Consider the following 19,155-nt stretch of genomic DNA (forward strand, 5'->3'; position numbering starts at 1 on the left):
CAAAAAATATTAAGATGTTTTTGCTACTACAAATTTTATGATATTGTTTTCTAAATTGGTGAGTACATGTTAAATTATTTTAAGACACCGTCGCAACGCACGGGTATTTTGCTAGTACCTTATAAAGCAAAAACATGTACTATGATGAAGCTGGTTAATAGTCCATTACCCATTTAGAAAAACAATGGGCAGTTTTGTGTGCAGACTGGAGAGCAATAGTTTCTTTCGCACAAGATAGACTCATCATTAAGAAAAAGTGAACAGAAATATTGCGTATAGGACTAAAGACTAACACACCCCAGAGAATAGATTTTGTTAACTGATAAGAGTTACTCCACATCGGAGACTAATAATAATAAAGAACCTCTTTTGACATGAAGCTGTACAATGTTCTATTGTGAAGAAAAATGAAGTTGAAATAACAATTTATTTAAAGGTCATGTACCTATATATAAGCGTATTTATCATAAGGATTTTCTTTCATGAAGAACTATCATAGCTGAATGAATATTATCCCAAGTAAAATGGAAATAAAATGGAACTTCCGCTCCTATATAATTACAAACTATTGTAGATGTGTTTGATTCTTGTTGATGGTGTGTTTTATATAGTTAGAAGGCTGCAGCACGGCTTAAATCTTCTTTAAAACACACCTTCAACAGTAATCAAACTTGCTATTAAGAATAATAAAGAATATGTCTTATGCTATCTCAATGCTATGATGGAAATAAAATGGAACTTCCGCTCCTATATAATTACAAACTATTGTGGCTAAAACTAACAATATTCCTTTGTTCTCTCGCAGCTAAGTCATGTGTTACATCACCATGCTTGCCACATAGTCATGCTTTGATCTTCATACTAGATATGCATAACAATAGGGTAGCCTACCTTGTTTGAGCATGCGGCCTAAAAGACTCATGTAATCCTGAAGAATATATTAAGATAAGCTAGGAGGCTTGCTGATCCCAATTATTTAGTATTTAGAAAGTGAGCCTTCCTAATTAATTAGTATGATAGGACCAAATTTTCATCATTGGATAAGTATGAGCAGCAGACTCACGTATTACTTCTTCCTAGTCATAACATGTACTGATGTTATGGTCGGTATCTCCTATTCTAGGAAGGGGCCCAAATAGTGGGCCAAATTAAGGGCTTAGCCCAGTTATTCTATTATATAAGCAGATGTAATCAGACTATTTCGATCAAGCAATAATCAATCTCATTATTGCCGACTCCCAGAGGAGTCGGCCTTCTCCTGCCCGTGCCGCCCCAAACCCTAGCCACCGCCTCCCCAAGCTCTCGCGGTGGCGCCCTGCCGCCGGCGCCGCCTCTCTCCCTCTCGCCCGCAGCACTTCCACCCCTACAATCTACGCCCCCGTTCTGGTAGAACCCTAGCCTCTACCAATTTGGTATCAGATTCCTCGGTTGCGATCATGTCGTTGGGCCAGCCCTCCGCCACCATCGCTGCCACCTCCGAGACGCAGTCGGCCTCCACCGCCGCCGCGCACGTGGCACCGAGCGCCGAGCCGCCCCCGTCCTCTCTCCGGTGGAACTGTCCGCGGTCGTCCGCGACCTCGTCATGGCGATGGCCAACATGCGGACGTTCCTGCAGGTCACGCACGGGCTGCTGGCCGTCGTGTCCGCTCCGCCGCCACCGTCGCCACCCCCGCTCGCGCCTCACGCGTCGCCTCCACCGGCCCCGGCCGCAAACCAGGGCGTTCCCATCACCAACATCAAGTGGCCGGCGTCGCCATCTCAGCGGCCCTCATGGGTGGACGCGCCGGTCTTCACACCTGCCCCTGCCCAGCCGACCGTGCCTCCACTGGCAGCGTACGCTGCGCCCTCTCACGTCGGTGGCTTCAGCGGCTACGGCAATCCCCATGCGGGGGGCAGCGCTGTCTACTCGCCCTCTACCGCGCTGGCCACGACCTTCGTCACCGCGTCGGCCGCCCAGTAGCCACCACGCTACACCAAGTTGGAGTTCACCACCTATGATGGCGCCACCGACCCTCTCAACTGGCTCAACCTGTGCGAGCAATTCTTTAGGGGGCAGCGGACACTGGCGTTCGACCACACCTGGATCGCCTCCTACCACCTCCGTGGAGCCGCCCAGACGTGGTACTACGCCCTCGAGCAGGACGAAGGCGGGATGCCGCCGTGGGAGCGCTTCCGCGACCTGTGCCTCCTCCGGTTCGGACCCCCGGTACGCGGGAGTCGCCTCGCCGAGCTGGGGCGTCTGCAGTTCACCTCGTCCATGCAGGTGACAAGGGATTAACTTATCAATGCCTACAGATTGTAGACTAGGGTTTAGTCGGAAGTAGAGGGCAAGTAGATCTCGAAGGTTTCAGCCGAAAAGTACTCGACGGTTGTGAAAACTAGGGTTGCGTAAAACAATGAGTCGATCCTTTCTTTGTCCCTCGACTCCCCCTTATATAGGAGGCGGAGCCGAGGGATTCGTAATACACAAGTTACAGAGTCCGGGAGGGTTTCTAACCCGTCCCGTAAAACTACAAGTCTATATTTCCTAATACAACTATAACTTTCCTTAATATAACTTGGGCTTCCAAACTTCATATTCTTCGACTCGTGGGCCTTCAGTAAACCCCGGGTACCATCTTCGGCAGGCCCATTGGGGATGCCTATGTCAGTAGCCCCCGAGATTTTGCTTGAATCGAAGAATCAGGGAAATTCTCCAACTTTATAATCATCCAATAACTCTGTCAAATTTATCACATATCTTTGGATACGGAATTATATATTGTACAGGGATAATGGTAGTTGGGGCTAGTTCATCTGACGGATCAGGTACTAGTTAACTGCTCTAGTGGCAATCCGCAAAAACCTACTTCAAGATCACGTCCCTGGACATGATCTCGGGATACTGGTGTTAACTCGACAGGTGCCGCTTAAGGTCTTACCATCTGTCGAGTCCCAGTCATGTTTTATCGGGTACCTAACGCGTCCGTTAGGATTTTTCTTCGTATCTGTTGATACGGAAAAAAGTAGCAAACCGACGTCAGAGACGGTGCCACGCCGCTCAGAACGGATCTGGGGTCTTACCTTGGCAGTGTTTTGCGGCATTCAGAGATTATTCGCAGCTTTGGCGCTCTGAGAATATATTGTCGAGTGCTTTTTCGGCTGTTGGAATAGCACATTTTATTGAGTCAACGGATGACTTATCTTGTCCTCCCGATGGGAGTATATGTAGAGTTATTTGTATAACTCGAAATATGCTCACTATACTTTTTATAATTTCATCGAGCACGCGAACAGCGTTCCCGATGGGAGTAGCCCCCGAGGCTACAGCCAAGGACTTGTGCTTGGTTGTAGGCTCAACATTTTAACGCCTTATGTCGCTATATTGTCATTCTTTCTCGAGCTTTTTATTTCTATTGGGTGCGCGACCAGCGCTCCCGATGGGAGTAGCCCCCGAGGCTATGAACAAATGCTTGCTTTTGATCATAGGCTCTCGCCATTTCTATTTTGTCATACTCGAGTTTTTCTTTTTCCCAGAGTAGCCCCCGAGCATTTGATCAGAAACTTGTATTTGGTCAAAAGCTCTCGAGATTATCAATCGTCTCTTGCTGTCGCCAATTTCATTAATCTTCACAGCCTAGTTTTTCTCTTTGGCAAGGTGACATCATTACTGACGATAGCCACGATCACTGTATCTAGAAGACGCGAGCACTGCTCTCTCTCTGTCTTGCGGGCCCAAAACCCTCATCAATTTGACACGTCGTGCAAGTGGGGGACACACGTACTCCGCTTTTTCTGGCGCATGCACTGTAGCGCCTGTTCCGTTCCTTCACAGTCAAAATACACTTTTACCCTTTAGCCACGTGTACAGCATCCATCGCAAAATTATTCCATCCAACGGTGCGTCGATTCGCCAAATCCCTATATAAGGTCTTCTTCTTCCTCCGTTCATCTTTTCGCTTGCGTCGCTACTCTGCTCTCCTCTCAAAAATTCCCCATTGCGCCCAACACTTCCTGAGCTCAACCACACTCGCACTCACGCCTACGCCATTGTTGATGCCACCACGCGCACGGCTCACCAGGCACATCACTCCTGAGTCAAAGATGGCGGTGGAAGATCTGGAGTGGGAGAGATCCAAGATTTCGAACCAAGACCTGAACCTGATGAAGAAGCTCGGGTTAATGAAGAAGAAGGAGGCGCTACGCTTCCCCAGCAAAGAAAGCTATCCATCGCCTCCTATCGAGTATCGGGTCAGTTTTGTTGACCATCTTATTCGCGGCCTCTCTACCCCTATTCACGATTTCCTCCGCGGTCTTCTCTTCGTTTACGGGTTGCAGCTGCATCAGCTGACTCCCAATTCCATCCTCCATGTCTCTATTTTCATTACCCTCTGCGAGTGCTTCCTTGGAGTCCATCCTAATTGGGCTCTGTGGAAGCGCATCTTCTGCCTCCGCCGCAATGGCTCCCACAACATCGACTACAACATAGGCGGTGTTGTTATTTGCGTTCGCCCTGACGTCGAGTATTTTGACGTCAAATTCCCTGATTCCGTCCAAGGGTAGCGCAAAATATGGCTCTATGTGCACGAAGAAAGCTCCGACTCGGTGGGGTACAACATAGCTCCTTTCGACGGAGGTGCCAAGATTTTTCGCCGCCGATCCTGGGACGCTGAAGCCACCGAAGAAGAAAAAACAGCGACAGAAGCACTGATGTCCCGTATCCACAAGCTTCAAAACACCCGTGGCAAGGAGTTGTCGGGTATCCAGATTACGGCATACTTCCTTAGGATTAGAGTGCAGCCGTTACAAGCTCGCAAAAATCCCCTTTGGATGTATGCTGGCGAAGAAGATGCCGACAGGCTCTCCAAAGACCTTCCTGTAAAGGACTTGGAGAAGCTCATCCGAAGAATTTCATCGCTCAGCAAGAAAGATGCTATTCCATCCTCTTGCCGCGTGGAGCCATATAGTGGCGCCAACGCCCTCCCCGAGGTAATTTTTCGACTATTATTTTGCCCTCTCGACTTTTTAAATATTTGTCGACTACTATTTTGTTGGCATCCATTACGTAACTTCTTGTCGACATACCTTGTCTTTATAGAATCATCCAGTTCTAGCTTCTCTTCCTCCTCTTCCTGAGGGTGGGGAAGTCGAAGAACAGGCTGTTGTCACCGACGACAACCAGGGTACTTCTCGCCCTGAGAGTGAAATCGCGGGTTCTCAAAAATCCGCGGCTTCCTCTGAAAAAGAAGTTGACTCCGAGGCTACCGTATCGACACACTCCCTCCACTCAGCTATTTATCCAAGGAACAAGATAAAAAGGGACGAAGTTTCCGATTCCGGCACCTCCAAATCCGGCGCACCTCCTGCCGAAGAAGTTGTTCCCGATGAAGAAGGGACAACTTTCAACCCTTATGAAGATGCCCTTGTCAGCTCGTAAGTTTTTGTTACTTTTTGTTGCTTGCTCCAATATTTTGTCTATGTTGTTTCTTATATTGTCGCCTTATTTTTTGTAGTGGTGACGAGGATGAAAATCCACCTATTGACGCGACTGCTCGAACGAGTACGTCTCGTACTTTAGTTGTCTCCGAAGCTCAACCTGATGGGGATGAAACCTCGCCTCCTCAGCAAGACATAGAGCACCCAACTCCAGTTGCGAGCCCCCGTGCCTCTTCACCAAAGAGAGCTAGGGTCGAGCTAGTCAAGGAGCCTACCCTGGTGATTGGTGGTTCCTCATCTCCTTCGATGGATGATGTAAGTTTTCCCCTCTTCTTTTATGTTCCGAACATTTCAGTGTTTTTCGAATCCCCTTTGGTTTTTGCTTGTTGCTGTCAAACTTTCGCTTCCTATATTGATTTCTCTTTCTTTGGTTTTCTTTTCAGCCTCTGATGAAGGAATCTATCCGTCTCGGTACCCAATTCATCGGGTACCGTGACCATGCGAAGAAGCTTGAAGGTACTATTTTTCCTGCCTCTTCTGCTGAATATATTCTCCTTCATTATTTTGTCATTACATTTTACTGTCGTCTGTTTTGCTAGACACTCTTGCGGAAGCTAACAAACGTGCTACTGCTCTTGCTCTCGAGTTGGAGCAAAGCGAAAAAGCTCGCAAGAAAGCTGAATCAGACGCTGCCGCTGTCGAAGATCTTCGAAAAAGACTTCACGACACGGAAACTTCTTTAAGTGAAAACATAGCTCAGCAGTCTGCTCGTGAAAAAGAAATCCTTAGTCGCTTGGAGTCGCAGAGCCGACGTTTTGTTAGTAAGTACTCAAATCATTGTTATTTATTCGTGTCATCATATTTTTCCTGGCGCGCTTTTTTGACAAGCTTCCTTTTACTTGTGTAGGGAAAACGCATCAGGATTTTGATCTAGAAAATCCTGAAGGCGGTCACCTTCTCGACACGCTCTCCCTCCTTGAGATTCATGGAGATGAGGCACGCCAAGGCCCTGCTGACGCTAAAGCAGGTCTGTCGAAGCTTTTTCCCTACTTCTTCGCGAAGAAAGAAGAACCCGAGACTTTTACTGCTCTCGCCGAGTGCTTCAATTCTCAAGAAGATCTTGGGCTCAATCTCCGACAAGAAGGCTTGAAGATTGGTGTTGAAGGCACCATCGCCTTGGTTGCTGACAGCCAACAAAATATTGACTGGGCGAAAGTTGGCGATGTGAAGAAGATGGAGACGAAGAGGTGGCAGTCTTTGATTAAGGCTGCCAAGCCAAACGCAAAGAAAATTCTCGCCTTCCTCGGATGCAAACCAACTCCAGCTCCTAGTTCATCGAAGCCGGAGGTCAAGTAGACCACCTTGTCTCTTTTTTGTTTTGCTTCTCTTTTGATGATGTCGCCATAGTAGCTTTGGCGACAACTGCCCCATTAGTTCACTAGGAACCTTCTTTTGTAATAGCCGTGTCAATATCTGACCTTATTAATGAAAATATATGTTGCCGAGTTATTGATATCGAAATATTTCTCTTCAGTTGATTTTTGACAACTATACCACTGGGCCTCATTCCTCGGCTGCTTTGCCCGCTGCGTCTTGTTCGAAAAAGTCCTCTGCTATCGAGTGTATTGGAGGTTGTTCCCGATGAAGAAGGGACAACTTTCAACCCTTATGAAGATGCCCTTGTCAGCTCGTAAGTTTTTGTTACTTTTTGTTGCTTGCTCCAATATTTTGTCTATGTTGTTTCTTATATTGTCGCCTTATTTGTTGTAGTGGTGACGAGGATGAAAATCCACCTATTGACGCGACTGCTCGAACGAGTACGTCTCGTACTTTAGTTGTCTCCGAAGCTCAACCTGATGGGGATGAAACCTCGCCTCCTCAGCAAGACATAGAGCACCCAACTCCAGTTGCGAGCCCCCGTGCCTCTTCACCAAAGAGAGCTAGGGTCGAGCCAGTCAAGGAGCCTACCCTGGTGATTGGTGGTTCCTCGACTCCTTTGATGGATGATGTAAGTTTTCCCCTCTTCTGTTATGTTCCGAACATTTCAGTGTTTTTCGACTCCCCTTTGGTTTTTGCTTGTTGTTGTTGAGCTTTTGCTTCCTATATTGATTTCTCTTTCTTTGGTTTTCTTTTCAGCCTCTGATGAAGGAATTTATCCGTCTCGGTATCCAATTCATCGGGTACCGTGACCATGCAAAGAAGCTTGAAGGTACTATTTTTCCTGCCTCTTCTGCTGAATATATTCTCCTTCATTATTTTGTCATGACATTTTACTGTCGTTTGTTTTGCCAGACACTCTTGCTGAAGCTAACAAACGTGCTACTGGTCTTGCTCTCGAGTTGGAGCAAAGCGAAAAAGCTTGCAACAAAGCTGAATCAGATGATGCCACTGTCGAAGATCTTCGAAAAAGACTTCACGACGCGGAAACTTCTTTAAGTGAAAACATAGCTCAGCAGTCTGCTCGTGAAAAAGAAATCCTTAGTCGCTTGGAGTCGCAGAGCCGACGTTTTGTTAGTAAGTACTCAAATCATTGTTATTTATTCGGGTCATCATATTTTTCCTGGCGTGCTTTTTTGACAAGCTTCCTTTTACTTGTTTAGGGAAAACGCATCAAGATTTTGATCTAGAAAATCCTGAAGGCGGTCACCTTCTCGACACGCTCTCCCTCCTTGAGATTCATGGAGATGAGGCACGCCAAGGCCCTGCTGACGCTAAAGCAGGTATGTCAAAGCTTTTTCCCTACTTCTTCGCGAAGAAAGAAGAACCCGAGACTTTTACTGCTCTCGCCGAGTGCTTCAATTCTCAAGAAGATCTTGGGCTCAATCTCCGACAAGAAGGCTTGAAGATTGGTGTTGAAGGCACCATCGCCTTGGTTGCTGACAGCCAACAAAATATTGATTGGGCGAAAGTTGGCGATGTGAAGAAGATGGAGATGAAGAGGTGGCAGTCTATGATTAAGGCTGCCAAGCCAAACTCAAAGAAAATCCTCGCCTTCCTCGGATGCAAACCAACTCCAGCTCCTAGTTCATCGAAGCCGGAGGTCAAGTAGACCACCTTGTCTCTTTTTTGTTTTGCTTCTCTTTTGATGCTGTCGCCATAGTAGCTTTGGCGACAACTGCCCCATTAGTTCACTAGGAACCTTCTTTTGTCATAGCCGTGTAAATATCTGACCTTATTAATGAAAAGATATGTTGCCGAGTTATTGATATCGAAATATTTCTCTTCAGTTGATTTTTGACAACTATACCACTGGGCCTCATTCCTCGGCTGCTTTGCCCGCTGCGTCTTGTTCGAAAAAGTCCTCTGCTGTCGAGTGTCTTGTTCAATTGCAGTTGATGAAAAAGCAAGCTCTTGTGATGATGGAACAATCTCAAAGATCATCGGACAAGGAAAAACTTGCTTTTCAACAAGCTCGAGAAGCCATAGCATTGAAGGAGGCTGCGGTTGCTGAAGCTGCTTCCCGCGAAAATTATATGCTTCGACTGATGAACGAGTCTAGCTTGGATATGACGGGTACGCTTCGTAAACTTGGTCATACTTTATTGTATTCTTACTATCTTTTATTCCTCGCTGACGCCTCCGCTGAAACAGGTTCTTTTTTGGATACTGCTGCCGAAGATCAGCGTGTTGAATCCCGAACCAATGTGCTTCTGAAGCTTGCCCTGGAGCATGGTTATAATTTCTGGGTTACACCTGAGCGTACTCGCCAAATCGTCAGATTTCAAGATCGCGCGAGTCAGGTCCGCGATTTTCTCGACTTCTGCACAAGGACATTATCTTTGGTTTATAGTACCATGTTTCCACGCAACAAAATACCAGAAACACTTCCTGCTTTGATGGAGAAATTCCGAGATGCCCCTCGAATTCATGAATTTGTGCGAGCTCAACTATCTGCTGGGGCAAGGTTTGCCATGATTATGATACAGATCTGCTACCCGAAGTTAGACCTAACTCAAATTGCCACCAAGTGTCTGGCCAGGCAGGCGAAGCGGAAGAGGAACATCGACAAAATCAACGACACTGTAACCCCTATAGTAGAAGAGATGATGGACGAGCTTCTTCGGATGGATGCTGAATTCTTTGTGAAGGGTAGCTATGCTGAACATAGGACTGGTGCTGCAAATAACGAAAATATAAACATAGATGATATACTAGGTAGCAACTGAAAGTTTATTTCTCTTTGTCAATTTTTTCTTGATGATGAGGTTGTGTGTATTGTAAGTATAATCTGTATTGCAAAGCCCCCGAGCCTTTGGCCGGTGCTCAAACTATTTTTACGCCATGATGAATTTACTATTTTGCGGGAGTTCATATATATTTTGTTACCGCGGGTTATGAGCCCCCGAGTCTATCGACGAAAAAGATGTATATCATCAATATCTTTTACTATATTGCAGCACCGCGAGCCCGCCTCATTAAAAACCTTTCAGCCCCACTAGGTGCCCTGAAAGGAAAAGAGTGCGTCTGAAAACTCGCGGGCGTTCAGTACATTGTGTGTTTACAAAGAGGACTATATTTCGACTTCAGGCGTAAAAACGCCTGAGCTGCGCCACGTTCCAAGGATTTGGCTCCGCAATCCCTGTCTTCTTGTCCTTTATCCTGTATGCTCCTCCTTCAATTACTTTTGTGATGATGTAAGGGTCAAGCCACGGCGGCTCGAGTTTTTCATGGCTTTTTTGTCTAAGCCGAAGAACCAGGTCTCCTACCTGAAAGGATCTTGGTCGCAAAGGTCGACTGTGGTAGTTTTTCAGGTCTTGCTGGTACTTAGTGACTCGTGATAACGCTTCGTCTCGAGCTTCATCAAGTGTGTCGACATCATCCTCCAATGCTTTTCTTGAAGCTTCTTCGTCATACTCCATGACTCTCGTAGAATCATGTTCTATTTCTATCGGCAATACTGCCTCAGCTCCATGGACCAGGAAAAATGGAGTTTCCTGTGTCGCTGTATTTGGTGTTGTTCGAATACTCCATAACACACTGGGAAAATCCTCTGGCCAAGTATGTCGAGCTTTTTCCAATGGTGCTAGCAGGTGTTTCTTGATACCATTGCAGATGATACCATTGGCTTTCTCGACTTGACCATTGGTCTGCGGGTGCGCAACTGATGCAAAGTGTAGTTTGATGCCTACCTCTGCACAATATGCCTTGAATTCCTTGGATGTGAAATTACTTCCATTGTCCGTGACGATTCTATGAGGTACTCCAAACCGAAAGACGGTACTTTTCACGAACTTGATTGCAGACGCTCCATCTGGTGAATTTATCGGCTTTGCTTCTATCCACTTTGTGAATTTGTCGATAGCGATGAGCATGTACTCGTATCCTCCTGGCGAGGCTTTATGTAATTTTCCCACCATATCGAGACCCCACCGAGCAAAGGGCCAAGACAGCGGTATTGGCATCAATTCTGCTGCCGGAGAATGAGGTTTTGCGGCAAATCTTTGGCACGCGTCGCAAGTACGAACTATATCTTTCGCATCCTCGATTGATGTCAACCAATAAAATCCTGCTTTAAAAACCTTGGCTGCTATAGCTCGGCTGCTTGCGTGATGATCACATATTCCTTCGTGTACATCCTTCAGAATGAGCCTTCCTTCTTCGGGTGTGACACACCTTTGTAACACTCCCGAAATACTTCGTTTGTAAAACTCCCCTTTGACCACAGTAAAGGCTTTAGAACGTCTGATAACTCGCCTTGCTTCAACTGGATCGTCGGGTATTTCTTTCCTGAGGATGTATGATATGTATGCTTGCATCCATGGAGTTTGTACCATCATTACTACTTCTGGTTCCTCTTCTTCTTCCAGTGCTGCTATTTTAGCCCCCGAGGGTTTCTCATCCTTCTTCTTCTTCTTCTGTGGTTTCTTCGGCTTTGTAGATCTCTCGGCTATCTCCTCCCAGAACACGCCTGGTGGAATCGCGAGGCACTGCGACCCAATGTTTGCAAGAACATCGGCTTCGTCATTGCTGAGCCTGCTAATATGATTTACCTCGCACCCGTCAAACAGCTTCTCTAGCTCGTTGTACACTTCCTTGTACGCTATCATACTATCATTAACTGCATCACATTGATTCATGACTTGCTGAGCCACCAATTGTGAGTCGCCGAAGATTTTCAATCGAGTTGCGCCACAAGCCTTCACCATCTTCATCCCTGTATAAGAGCTTCGTATTCTGCCTCATTGTTGGACGCGTTTGGAAATGTCATCCGTAAGACATACTTCAGTTTGTCGCCTTGAGGTGATATCAGTATCACGCCTGCTCCAGCTCCCTCTAATCTCTTGGACCCGTCGAAGTTCATAGTCCAGGTTCTCGATAAATCCGGGGGTCCCGTATTTTGTAGCTCCATCCACTCTGCGATGAAGTCAGGTAAAATTTGCGACTTTATTGCTTTTCTTTTTTCGTACGTGATGTCCCGAGGGGAACGCTCTATTCCCCACAGGTAGACACGACCCGTAGCCTCTGGATTGTTTAATATATTGGATAAAGGCGGCTCATTGACCACTATTATCGGATGCGCCGAAAAATAGTGCCGCAATTTTCTTGCGGTTGTAAACACTCCATATGCTAGCTTTTGGTACTGCGGATACCGCTGTTTTGAAGGCGATAAAACTTCACTGATTAAATATACCTGCCTCTGCACTCCATGGAGTTTTCCTTCTTCCTCTCTTTCGACTACAAGTGTTGTGCTGCCACCTGAGGCGTGGCTGCGATGTATAACAAGAGGGGTTCCTTCTCCTTAGGCGCCACCAGGATTGGTGGTGTCGAAACTGCGCGTTTGAGATCCTCGAAAGCTCTGTCTGCTTCTTCGTTCCATTGAAACTTCTCTCCTTGCTTGATCAGGGCGTAGAACGGCAACGCCTTTTCTCCTAGTTTGGCGACGAATCTGCTTAAAGCTGCGACTCGCCCAGTTAATTGTTGTATTTCTTTCAACTTTGTTGGCTTCATCATTGTTACGATAGCTTGACTTTTCTCTGGATTGGCTTTGATTCCTCTTGCTGAAACTAGGAAACCGAGAAGTTCTCCCGCAGGGACGCCGAAAGAACACTTTGTCGGGTTCAGCTTGAGACAGAACTTTTCAATGTTGTCGAAAGTTTCCTTCAAATCCTCGATCAACGTTGACCCCTTCTTTGTTGTTATAACGACATCGTCAATGTACACTCGTACGTTTTTGCCAATCTGTGTTGCAAGACACTTCTGCATCATCCGCTGATATGTTGCTCCCGCGTTTTTCAAACCAAAAGGCATTGTTTTGTAACAAAACACGCCATAAGGTGTTATGAACGCTGTCTTGATCTCATCATCCTCTTTTAGTCTGATCTGGTTATAACCAGAGTATGCGTCTAGGAAGGAAAGACGTTAACATCCTGTCGTGGAGTCGATAATTTGATCGATCCTTGGGAGGGGAAAGTGATCCTTTGGACAGTGTTTATTGAGACACGTAAAGTCGACACACATGCGAAGGACTTTCGTGTTTTTCTTCGGGACCAGCACTGGGTTAGCCACCCACGTGGCCTCTGTATGTAGCTCTTTGATAAAACCAGCTTCTCTGAGTCGATCAATCTCTGACAGCATGGCTTTGCGGTTTGATTCCGAAAAACGCCGCAAAGGTTGTTTAATTGGTCTCGCTATTGGATCCACGTTTAGGTGGTGCTCGACAAGTTCCCTGGGTAATCCTGGCATGTCAGCTGGATACTATGCGAAGATTTTCCAGTGCTCACGGAGGAACTCGATGAGCGCGCTTTCCTATGCAAGGTCCATGTCTGCTGCAATGGATGTCGTTTTCTTTGGGTCTGTCGGGTGAATCTGCACCTCCTTAGAATCCTTGGTAGTGTTAAAGGTTGGCTCCCTGAGTGGCCTTCCTACATCTGGCAACACATCATAATCAGTTGTTAGCCTTGACGGCTTGACGCCATATATTCTGCTTGCATCCCGAAGGTTTCTGACAGTCGATGAAAATCCTTGTCGCATTTATCAGCTAACGCGAAACTTCCTTTGACTGTAATTGGTCCCTTAGGTCCAGGTAACCTCCACAACAGGTACGTGTAGTGCGGTACCGCCATAAACCTGGCATACGCTGGTCGTCCCAACAAGGTGTGATATTGCGACGGGAAATCCACAACTTCAAACTCCAGCCTCTCTATCCTATATTTTTCTCGGGTTCCAAACTGAACGTCGAGATTGATCTTCCCCAGCGGATAACTTGGCTTCTCTGGCGTGATACCATGAAAACGTGCATCAGTTGGTTTTAGGTTTGCTAGGGATATGTTCATCTTCCTTAGTGTATCTGCATACATAAGGTTTAGACTGCTGCCTCCATCTATGAATACTCGAGATACGTCGAATCCTGCTATCACCGCTGGTAAGATAAGTGCTGACTGCCCTAGTCAAGGAACTTGCTGCGGGTGATCCGCTATTGTGAAGCCAATGTCCTGTCCCGACCAATTTAGGTACTCGGTCATTGGTGGAGGCATCTTCTCTGCCATGAACACTTGACGCGAGATTACTTTCTGATCCCTGTTAGACGGCCTAGCTTTCTGAATCATTGAGACCGCACTGTTGGCGTTGGTGTCGATATATGGAGGTGGGTGTGGTGCTGCCGCTATTCTGAGATGGTGCCGATTTTCGTCCGTAATTGTGGGAGGAGGTGGAAGGTGGATCTCACTCCTGGGCCCGTGGAGATTTCTATTTGTTGCTTGACCATTGGCTTGCCCCGCAAACCTCAACATTGCTTGAAAATTTCGACAGTCCTTCTGCAGATGTCCTGACTGCCTCTTGCCATTATTGTCGAGATAGAAATGCATCTGACAGGGCCCGTTCATCATATCCTCGGGAGATACATATGGTCTCTGGAACCTTGGTCCACTATTTTGCCTGTTATTCCGGGAGTCATCTCTATTGTCGCCTCGCTGCTTGCTACTCCTTTGATATTCATCTCTATTGTTTCCTCCAGTGCTTCCTCGGAAACTAACCGATATTTGGCTAGGAGCATCATAACTCGAGAACTGCCGTGGAAATCGTCGTCTATTTTGAAAATTTCGACTACGGTCCTCCTCCGGAGACCTATGCCGCTTATTGTGAACATCATCTTCTCCATCTACCCACCTGTTTGCTATCTCCATTAATGCTGATACTGTCCTTGGGTTGGTTCTCCCCAAGTTTTTGACAAAATCTCCTCTTCGAATTCCTGCCACGAACGCATCTATTGCTCTCTCGTCAGATATGTTCTCTGCCGAGTTTTTAATGATGTTCCACCTCTGGATGTACTTTCTCATTGATTCATCATGCTTTTGTCGACACGATCTCAACTCTTCTAGTGATGCGGGTTTTTTGCAGGTGGATCGGAAATTCTTAACAAATACCTCCTGAAAACTGTCCCAGCTGTCGATGGAACCTGAAGGAAGCTTCTTTATCCAAGATCGTGCGGCTCCACTCAGGTGTACTTGAATGCTCTGCATGGCTGTTGCTCTGGTTCCGCCTATCAGCTGCACCGTCTCGAGATAATCAACTAGCCAATCCTCGGGATTTTGCAGGCCATCGAATTTTTTGAAATTATCGGGTAATTTAAACCCTGAAGGAACTCGAGTTTTCCGGACCCTCCTTGTAAAGCACGGTAGCCCACACATATCCTCTTCATCTATTTCCGGGGAATGCCGATGTTCCCTTCTATTTTGTCGTGCTCTGTCTACCCGTGATTGAGTTGCTGTGTCTCTTGATCCACTTGTTCTCTTGGGACCTGGTGCTGCTGCCGTAGATCGTGGACTATTTTGCCTTGCTGATCCTTCGGGAGGCGAATTTATAAACGCCGTTCCCATGGCTACAACTCCTACCATGGCCATATTGTACAATGCTTCTCTGGGATCTCCGGGAGGTGGCTTGGATGCGAGGATGAAGGCTTGCGTCGCCATGTACCCCGCTTCTGGTGTCTTAGGGATAATGTTCCCCCTCGTGTCTATCGACATAAAGGACATGTCGAGGTTTTGAACCAGATTCTCCCTATCTGCCTCAGGTATATTTTGCAGGTGAGATCTCGCTCTAATTCGAGCTGCTCTGTGACTATCTCCCGAAGTGCCAGATTGTTGACTTAAGTTAGCTCTTCGCCAGCTTGACGCAGAAGCTGCTTCCTGCCTCCTATCCAACTCGATTTTCTGCTTCTCGAGCTCCTGCCTGGTACGTGCGAGCCTATATTGATACGCTTGTAACTCCTCAGGTGTCGCCGTTATGGTCATTGGCTCTGTACCATCAATGGCTCTTGCGACTCGATCCCATACTGCCTGCGGAAATCGCACAATCTCTCGTGTTCCCGGTCCGATATATTTTGTTCCTAGACCTCGCGTGAGATCTGCGGGATCGACATACGGATTTCCCGCATCATCGAAGTTCTCTGATGTCTCCTCCTATGGGCGACTTGGTTCTCCAATTGCATAGATCTGATGATATTTTGGATTCTGAACATTGTCTGGTTTGGTGACACCATCATAGAGATGGGTGAAGACCTCGCCAACAATAGTGGATCTATCGATGAAGTTGAAGCTGTCGATGTTGCTCGAGTCGTCGCTTATATCGGAGTCCGCAGATGACTTGAAAGACATGTCACTGAAGATCTTGGCGAGTTTTACACTTGCCATAGTGCTGATGAAGCGTGGCGATGAAATCTCCTCGTCGCCTGACTCGATTCACGATGTTGAACCCGAAAAATCGGGATCGACCGCTGATAATCCCGATGAGATCGGAATTTCGAGACGATACGCTCCTTCTTTCTCGACGCGGAAGTGGAACTTTCCGAACGTCATCTCCATGGGCTCCTCGAGATACGCATATGCATCCAAACGGGAGGGCGGGTGAGGGACAATATCGACTAGACCAGTTTCGATCTGTTTACCTCTGTCCATCGCATTTCTTGCAGTTGATGAAGTCGACGATCTTGAACGTGCCATCGAGATCAGCTCCTTGACACCTCTAATTCCCACAGACGGCGCCAATTGACAAGGGATTAACTTATCAATGCCTACAGATTGTAGACTAGGGTTTAGTCAGAAGTAGAGGGCAAGTAGATCTCGAAGGTTTCAGCCGAAAAGTACTCGACGGTTGTGAAAACTAGGGCTGCGTAAAACAATGAGTCGATCCTTTCTTTGTCCCTTGACTCCCCCTTATATAGGAGGCGGAGCCGAGGGATTCGTAATACACAAGTTACAGAGTCCGGGAGGGTTTCTAACCCGTCCCGTAAAATTACAAGTCTATATTTCCTAATACAACTCTAACTTTCCTTAATATAACTTGGGCTTCCAAACTTCATATTCTTCGACTCGTGGGCCTTCAGTAAACCCCGGGTACCATCTTCGGCAGGCCCATTGGGGATGCCTATGTCAGCAGGACTTCACCGACCGCTTCCAGTCGTTGCCGTGCCATGCCCCCGGCGTCTCCGCTCGCCAGCGCGCCGACCTCTTTGTGGGCGGCCTCCGCAACCACATCTGGGTCGACGTGGAGATGCGCGAGCCGCAGGACCTGCAGACTGCCATGTACTACGCCCGGGCGTACGAGCAACTCACCCTCGCCATCCAGCAGTCCTTCCAGGGTAGGGGAGCCCGCCCTCCGCCACGCCCTGCCCAGCCGGCCCCGACCCGCCCGGCACTGCCGGCTTCTACGACGATCCCTGCAGCACCTACACGTCCCTTTCGTCGCCTAACGACGGGCGAGCAGCTCGAGAGGCGCCGCAAGGGCCTATGCTTCAACTGCAACGAGCAGTACGCACCGGGTCACACGTGCGCTCGCCTGTTCTATATGGAGACGGTCGATGACGAGGACGGCGAGCCACTTACCCCGGAGCTTGACAGTGGGGCCGCTTCCGAGCCAGGCGCCACGACCTATGGGCCGGTCGATGCAAAGGCTTTTGTCGTCTCCCTCCATGCATTGGCGGGCATCAAGACGACAAAGACCATGCTCCTGCCGGTGACGATCAGCGGGGAGCGCCTCACAGCGCTGGTGGACACGGGTTCGACACACAACTTCCTGGACGGCGATGCCATGCGCCGCCTTGCACTACAACCATCAGGAGACGAGCACCTCAGCTTCACTGTCGCCAACGGGGACCGCCTGGCCTGCCAGGGCGTGGTTCGGCAGGTGCCCATCACCATCGGCGACGAGCACTTCTCCGTGGACTGCGTCAGCATCAACCTCGGCTGCTACGACTTCATCCTCAGCATCGACTTCCTGTCCACCCTCGGTCCCATCCTCTGGGATTTCGAGGCGCTATACCTCATCTTCTGGCGCGCGGGCGGCCGCCGCGTCCAGTGGAGGGGCCTCGGCAGCTCCGGGCCACCGGTGGCTCAGCTGGCGCTGATGGCTACCGCCCTCGACCCGACGCATCCGCTCCTGGACGACCTTCTGCAACAGCATAGCGACATCTTCACCGAGCCACAGGGCCTACCTCCGGCATGGGCCTGCGATCACCGCATCCACCTGATGTCGAGTACGCCGCCTGTCACAGTACGGCCGTACCGCTACCCCCAGCTGCAGAAGGACAAGCTTGAGCGTCAGGTGGCGGTCATGTTGGCCCAGGGTATCATCTGGATTTCGACTTCACCCTTCTCGGCGCCGGTGCTCTTGGTGCGCAAGCCCGACAGCACGTGGCGCTTCTGCATCGACTACCGCGTGCTCAACGCCATGACATCCAGGGAAAAGTTCCCCATCCCGGTCGTGGACGAGCTCTTGGACGAGCTACACGGGGCGCGCTTCTTCACCAAGCTCGACTTGCGCTCAGGCTACCATCAGGTGCGGATGCATCCGGATGATGTTCCAAAGACGGCTTTCCGCACACACCACGGCCACTTCGAGTTCCTGTTGATGCCGTTCGGCCTCTCCAATGTGCCGGCCACATTCCAGGCTTTGATGAATGACGTGCTCAGTCCCTACTTACGCCGTTTTTTGCTTGTTTTCTTTGATGATATTCTCATCTACAGTGCTTCGTGGGCGACGCTGCAGTCACCGCGGGCCCTTCGTGGCTTCTTGGGACTCGCGGGCTACTACCGGAAGTACATCCGGGACTTTGGCCTCATCGCCGCGCCTCTGAGCCGCCTCCTGCGCCGCGAAGCCTTCGCCTGGGACGCGGAGGCAATGGAGGCCTTCCAGGTGCTTTAGCGGGCACTCACGACGGGGACCGTGCTCCAGATGCCGGACTTCGACCTGTCGTTCGTCGTGGACTGCGACACCTCCGGCATCGGGTTCGGCGCAGTCCTCCATCAAGGGGAGGGGCCGCTGGCCTTTTTCAGCCGGCCGTTCGCCACTCGCCATCTCAAGCTCGCGGTGTATGAGCGCGAGCTCATTGGGCTGGTTCAGGCCGTGCGCCATTGGTGGCCCTACTTGTGGGGGTGCACCTTCCGGGTTCGCACGGATCATTACAGCCTGAAGTTCTTGCTTGATCAGCGCTTCTCCACCGTTTCGCAACACCAGTGGATCAGCAAGCTCTTCGGGTTCGACTTCACCATCGAGTACCGTCCGGGCCGACTCAACACGGTCCCCGACGCGCTCTCTCGCCGCGACACGGAGGAGCTCGCGGACTCCCTCGACAGCACCGGCGTGGTCATGTGCATCCGCTCGGGGCCGTCGTTCGCTTTCATCGACGACATCCGCCGGGCCATGGTGGGCGCCACGGATGCCCAAGTGCTGCGCCAGCGTCTCGACGCGGGTGAGCTCGCCGCGCCCTGGCACATGGCCGACGGGCTGCTTCTCCACGGGCGCCGC

The 19,155-nt window shown here is 49.0% G+C and overlaps 1 protein-coding gene across 1 annotated transcript; it reads left to right on the forward strand.

Moving 5' to 3' along the window:
- Nucleotides 1-1,582: 1,582 nt before the first annotated feature.
- On the forward strand, nt 1,583-18,552 carry LOC127346995 (uncharacterized). The gene is made up of 3 exons (XM_051373231.1): nt 1,583-1,956; nt 2,050-2,263; nt 16,789-18,552. Exons 1-3 carry the CDS (start codon nt 1,583-1,585, stop codon nt 18,550-18,552), a joined length of 2,352 nt encoding a protein of 783 aa, XP_051229191.1.
- Nucleotides 18,553-19,155: the final 603 nt, after the last annotated feature.

The sequence above is a fragment of the Lolium perenne genome, chromosome 4, assembly GCF_019359855.2.
Source record: "Lolium perenne isolate Kyuss_39 chromosome 4, Kyuss_2.0, whole genome shotgun sequence".
Taxonomy (NCBI): domain Eukaryota; kingdom Viridiplantae; phylum Streptophyta; class Magnoliopsida; order Poales; family Poaceae; genus Lolium; species Lolium perenne.

Coding starts and splice junctions, on each gene's coding strand:
- LOC127346995 (XM_051373231.1), top strand. CDS start 1,583: ATGGCGATGGCCAACATGCGGACGTTCCTGCAGGTCACGCACGGGCTG. Junction 1,957..2,049: donor GTCACCGCGTCGGCCGCCCA/GTAGCCACCACG, acceptor GCAATTCTTTAG/GGGGCAGCGGACACTGGCGT. Junction 2,264..16,788: donor AGTTCACCTCGTCCATGCAG/GTGACAAGGGAT, acceptor CTATGTCAGCAG/GACTTCACCGACCGCTTCCA.